We start from the raw sequence: 6075 nt of genomic DNA, 5'->3' as shown, positions 1-6075 counted from the left end.
AGTACATATCAGTGTCTGTCAAGTGGAATAAGGCTGATGCTATAATTAACATAATTACAGATTATTACATTGTAATGCATGTAAAGGTTACTCACAAGCCAGAGGATACACACGGTGGTATTTATTTAACCTTAAACCAGGAAAGACCCTTGATGTATTTTATGAGGGCATTCTCATCCCAGCCAGCGGCAGTGTATATTTGAACGGCAGAAAATCCCGGCAGTACACTAACCCAATTTTAAATGTTATGCATTTCCTTGACCTTACTGAAACTACACCTAACTAAACGTAAACATTTCTGCTGCCGGTTGAATATCCACTTATTTTCAATAAGGCCTAAATACCTAGGTTACCATTACAAGATGTGTGTGTGTGTGTGTGTGTGTGTGTGTGTGTGTGTGTGTGTGTGTGTGTGTGTGTGTCTTTGTGTGTGACTGTCTGTGTTGCATTCATGTTGGTGAGGTTCGTTTACTCTTATCTGTGTGAGACTCTCAATCCACAAACACTTAAACCTCAACTAGCCTAGACAACTGTATTTAATCTGTTTAAAAGCAAACTGCTCAGCAGCAAATAAATAATCAATAAATAATCAATAAAGAATGATGTACAAATTATCCAGAACCACAACATCAAACAGAGGAACACAATACACAACATCAAACAGAGGAACACAATACACAATATCAAACAGAGGAACACAATACACAACATCAAACAGAGGAACACAATACACAATAGTAAACAGAGGAACACAATACACAACATCAAACAGAGGAACACAATACACAACACCAAACGGAGGAACACAATACACAACATCAAACAGAGGAACACAATACACAACATCAAACAGACGGACACAATACACAACATCAAATATATTGACTAAATACACAACATCAAACAGATGAACACAATACACAACATCAAACATATGAACTCAATACACAATATTAAGGGCAGAAGAACAATCACAAAACGTTCACAACTTTGCTTCTACACACTGAACCCTCTCTAACTATGAGCCAAGGAACTATCTGTAATTGTACCCAGCGGTCGTTATTACAGTGTGCAGTTCCAGGGTTCAGTCTGTGCGTTTGTCTGCTGGGTCAGTCGGAGTCTGTCTCCTGGCCTCATCTAGCTCCTCCTCTAGATGGCAGAGCTGAGACAACTTCAGCTGTTCTATATGCACACACACACACACACACACACGCACACGCGCACACACACACACACACACACACACACACCAAACACACACACACACACACGCACGCACACACCAAACACAGATACATCACAGTTGCACACCTGATGGTGCTAAAAGCCCATGTTAAAGTCTATCATCATGCTAAAGTCTACAGTCATCAGGGTTTCTTACCAGCCTTCAGCAGCTGAGACTTGGTGTTTTCAACACTCTCTATTTCAGCAGGCAGTCTGTCTGGGCTCTGGATGGAAGACACGACACTTAGTATTCACAGATCTGGAAAGACTGGATATGTGAAAGAAACATGGAAGAAGCTCTCTGAAGTCTTTCAGATTTCTCACAGGTACAAGCAGACAAACTCACAAAGACAGAGTGCAGGTTCTTATGCTGCTCTATCAGCTGCTGGAGCTGGTTTTCAAACTTCATCCTGTCAAAAGAAACACACAATACATAGCCTGATCTCTCTAATGGCTGTTGGTTCAAGCCCCCATTCTGACTGTTCCCCCTCCACCTGATCTCTCTAATGGCTGTTGGTTCAAGCCCCCATTCTGACTGTTCGCCCTCCACCTGATCTCTCTAATGGCTGTTGGTTCAAGCCCCCATTCTGACTGTTCGCCCTCCACCTGATCTCTCTAATGGCTGTTGGTTCAAGCCCCCATTCTGACTGTTCGCCCTCCACCTGATCTCTCTAATGGCTGTTGGTTCAAGCCCCCATTCTGACTGTTCGCCCTCCACCTGATCTCTCTAATGGCTGTTGGTTCAAGCCCCCATTCTGACTGTTCCCCCTCCACCTGATCTCTCTAATGGCTGTTGGTTCAAGCCCCCATTCTGACTGTTCCCCCTCCACCTGATCTCTCTAATGGCTGTTGGTTCAAGCCCCCATTCTGACTGTTCCCCCTCCACCTGATCTCTCTAATGACTGTTGGTTCAAGCCCCCATTCTGACTGTTCCCCCTCCACCTGATCTCTCTAATGGCTGTTGGTTCAAGCCCCCATTCTGACTGTTCGCCCTCCACCTGATCTCTCTAATGGCTGTTGGTTCAAGCCCCCATTCTGACTGTTCCCCCTCCACCTGATCTCTCTAATGGCTGTTGGTTCAAGCCCCCATTCTGACTGTTCCCCCTCCACCTGATCTCTCTAATGGCTGTTGGTTCAAGCCCCCATTCTGACTGTTCCCCCTCCACCTGATCTCTCTAATGACTGTTGGTTCAAGCCCCCATTCTGACTGTTCCCCCTCCACCTGATCTCTCTAATGGCTGTTGGTTCAAGCCCCCATTCTGACTGTTCGCCCTCCACCTGATCTCTCCAATGGCTGTTGGTTCAAGCCCCCATTATGACTGTTCCCCCTCCACCTGATCTCTCTAATGGCTGTTGGTTCAAGCCCCCATTCTGACTGTTCCCCCTCCACCTGATCTCTCTAATGGCTGTTGGTTCAAGCCCCCATTCTGACTGTTCGCCCTCCACCTGATCTCTCTAATTGCTGTTGGTTCAAGCCCCCATTCTGACTGTTCGCCCTCCACCTGATCTCTCTAATGGCTGTTGGTTCAAGCCCCCATTCTGACTGTTCGCCCTCCACCTGATCTCTCTAATGGCTGTTGGTTCAAGCCCCCATTATGACTGTTCCCCCTCCTCGTGATCTCTCTAATTGCTGTTGGTTCAAGCCCCCATTCTGACTGTTCCCCCTCCATCGCTACAGTTACCGGTGTTTCCTGTGTTTGAGCTTGGTCTCCTGGATCTGACATCTGTACTGTTCTATCAGGTCCTCACTCTTCCTGTTCAGCTGCTGCTGCCTGTGAACAAGGACACATACACACACTTAACTTGTTCAGGTGCTGGACAGGAAATGAGGAATGTCGGCCACTGTGATATGCTTCCTGCCACTGTGATATATTGAGATGCACAGACCGACGCGTCTTCATCAGGTCCTACAGAATTGTCAGAGCGTTCAAATAACTCACAGTGGGATCACATCAGAGTTGATTTATTTACCAGCAGCAGCTTTCTGACATATGGTGTGTCTTCATCCTGTTTTGTCAGGATTTTTAGAGTCAAAGTTTCCACCTACAGGTCTGTAGAGTTGAACCAAACAACAGATGGTGCTGAATAACTCCTCTTGTCACAGGTTTGGTAATGATGCCAATAAATCCATTGTTCTGTTTTCAAGTCTTTCTGTTTGTATATGTTTTCATCTGAAACTGACCCTGAATAGAGATCATGTCTGCTCTAGGGCTGCATAAACATGAAGATATGCTGCCATCTAGTGTTTGATCTGAAGAAGGGAACTGGTCCGGAAGCTGGCTGCCTGACCACAACAAGGTGGGTGGAGACTGGAGAGAGGTGAAGGTGCACCTAATACCAGGCAGGTGTAACGGCTCACCTGGTAGAGTCCTGTTCCATCTCTTCACACTGGAACTGCAGCACCCTGCACAACTCTGGGATAGAAACAGCATCATCAGTTTTAAATTGACAAAAGCATCTGTAAACGTGTTACCTTTGAGAGCACTATGGATTTCAGGCATAGAAGGTGGATAAGGTCTACTAATTTTGGTAGTAGGTTCATTCATGTGTTGTAATATTCTGTAACTAGAAAATTAAGAATGACTGATAAATGGTATCAGGTCTTTGAGACTGACCACAATCCTCAGCTCTAACATCAGCATACCATTGAGATAAGTCAGTGTGTAATATAACTAACCCTGAAAGTCAAATAAAACAAACGTCTACACTAAAGGCTTACTCTATTCTAACCCAATCATGGGTTAGTTATATTACACACTGGCTACTAGTTATATTACCCAATGGCTACTTTTCTCATGACATAAATACAAATGTATCTTACAGTTTAACAGAGCGAGAAAAAAAACAATAAAAATAAACTTGTTTGTAACGTAAATGTAAATGTAACTGTACTATAACAACTTAATATAACACCTAGCAACCTTTTCTAGAGATATTAGCCTCTTGGTAAGCTGTGCTAAGGCCTTCCAAACGAGGAAAGTGTGTATCTCTTTACTGGAAGCTTGAGGACTTTATTTTTGCTATAACCTTGAAACTTTTCCGATTTTTATTTTGGAGAAATGTGAGGAGGGGCATCTGTTAAACATTGAATAAAATGTGTATGGCCTTAACGTGAAAGTGAGTGATCTGTGTGTTGTCACTCTACCCTCTTTCTCTTTGTGGACTCCCTCCAGTTGGTAAGCTTCCGTCTGTACTGGGGGGAAAACAAGTGATACTGGTGTCATTAATTTTGTAAACTTCAGGACTACTAGAAAACCAAGACCACTAACCATCACTTCATCTTTTTCTAAACTGTTTAAACTGTTCCAATACTTTAAACAAAAATCCTGTCTTCGGAGAAGTAGGCTTATCTCTGATCTGTGATGGTTGGATGTCTGAAAGCAGTAGAGATCGTTTTTTCCCCAGTCTAGTCACATTGGATCAGTGATTACCCAAAGGAAGCTACCCACTGGGCACACACTGGTTGATTCAACATTGTTTCCACATCATTTCAATAAAATTAAGTTGAACCAATGTGGAATAGATGTTGAATTGATGTCTGTGTCCAGTCGGAAAGGAAGAAGAACCAAGGGTGTATCTAATATTACTAAGTATGAGAACAAAGCCATGAGATTTCTTCAGGGTTTCTTACGGGCATCGAGTTCTTCCTGCAGAGAGTCTCTGAGTGAGTGGGCCTCTTTCACCTCCTCCTCTGTAGCTCTCTTACCTGAGAGAGAACACACAAACACATAAATCCACACCACACAGCATGCATAGCCACACTTTTACTGACACAAAACCATTATGGCTTGAAGGATGCTGTCTTCCGCAAGATAAATGCTGACAAAAAATACTGAATCAAATTTCTGTTATTAGCATGAGTTCTTCATTTATCATGTATATTTTCAAACCTAATCAACCTCTCTCTTCCATTAGGCATGTATGAGGAATTTGTAGTGTGGAAGGGGTTAATAATAGCTAACCTTACCTTGTTGCAGCTTTTTTAGTTTATTCATCAGCTGCTCAACTTTGGGTTCCACATCTTCATGCCCACCTGAAATATATATCATCTTGGCCTCTCAGGACATTATTCTCAAGGCAATATTAGTAAAAATTTGATATGGAATATAACTTATCTAGCTAAGTCAAACTATTTGTATGTTTGCCTAACATTACCCTCTTTCATAGAAGGTCTAAGGACATCCTCAACATTAAAAGATGAACCTGTAAAGAAACAAAAAAGTGCTATTGAGTAAGAACCTGTCATAGCTAACGTTAGCTGGGATTGAAACGGCTAGGTAGCTATTGAATGTACAGAAATACTGTAGCTATCTATCTATCTACAGTAGTTAGCTAGCTAGCTAACTTTGTCATCCAGTTGGAGTTGGACAGCACTTGGACAGCACTTCTAAAAATATATATATATCACTAGCTAGTTAATTATCACTAACCTACAGACACGCTCATTTTGAATACTCTGGTTTCTCCTTCCAAAAAGAGAGAGAAAACGAACTTATTATCCTGAAACAAATTATCATAACATTAAATATGGATAACTCGCTGCGTCCTTTCCGTCAGGGCCGTTATAAATTGGCGCCAGTCAACCTTTGACTCGCCGCGCGGGGCAGGGACAGGCAGGGACAACCTCGCTCGGTTCCACAACAGGTGACAGACTGGCCAGCACAACGACGATTTTCTCTTTGTGTACTAGCAGAAAGCTTGTCATTATTTTGCTAATTTTTGCCCATAAGAAATATATCCAGACCTGCTTTCACTTTCTGAAAAGGGTTGAATATTTATTGATTCAAGACATTTCAGCTTTTATTAAACATAATTCATTTTTATAAAAGACATTTACATTTTTAGCAGACG

The 6075-nt window shown here is 42.6% G+C and overlaps 1 protein-coding gene across 2 annotated transcripts; it reads right to left on the bottom strand.

Annotated features, from left to right (window-relative positions):
• Positions 1-799: 799 nt before the first annotated feature.
• si:ch211-199g17.9 (uncharacterized protein LOC108180085 homolog) lies at positions 800-5815 on the bottom strand. 2 transcript variants are annotated; one of them, XM_041885056.2, is made up of 10 exons: positions 5655-5815; positions 5380-5427; positions 5192-5257; positions 4856-4930; positions 4370-4417; positions 3584-3638; positions 2907-2996; positions 1571-1634; positions 1382-1448; positions 800-1182 (listed from the first exon to the last, which is right to left on the bottom strand). In XM_041885056.2, the coding sequence occupies exons 1-10, from the start codon at positions 5668-5670 to the stop codon at positions 1085-1087; spliced, it is 627 nt and encodes a 208-aa protein (XP_041740990.1). In that variant the 5' UTR covers positions 5671-5815; the 3' UTR covers positions 800-1084. The 2 variants fall into 2 exon arrangements, with proteins under 2 accessions (XP_041740990.1, XP_041740991.1); XM_041885057.2 differs by having other exon boundaries at positions 800-1177.
• Between the last annotated feature and the right edge of the window lie 260 nt (positions 5816-6075).

Source organism: Coregonus clupeaformis, chromosome 8 (genome assembly GCF_020615455.1).
Source record: "Coregonus clupeaformis isolate EN_2021a chromosome 8, ASM2061545v1, whole genome shotgun sequence".
In the NCBI taxonomy this organism is placed as follows: domain Eukaryota; kingdom Metazoa; phylum Chordata; class Actinopteri; order Salmoniformes; family Salmonidae; genus Coregonus; species Coregonus clupeaformis.
Note: the sequence above shows the minus strand (reverse complement) of the source record. Positions and strands in the feature narration are given on the sequence as shown.

Coding starts and splice junctions, on each gene's coding strand:
- si:ch211-199g17.9 (XM_041885056.2), bottom strand. Junction 2,997..3,583: donor ATGGAACAGGACTCTACCAG/GTGAGCCGTTAC, acceptor CCTTGTTCACAG/GCAGCAGCAGCTGAACAGGA. Junction 1,449..1,570: donor AGAACCTGCACTCTGTCTTT/GTGAGTTTGTCT, acceptor TCTTCCATCCAG/AGCCCAGACAGACTGCCTGC.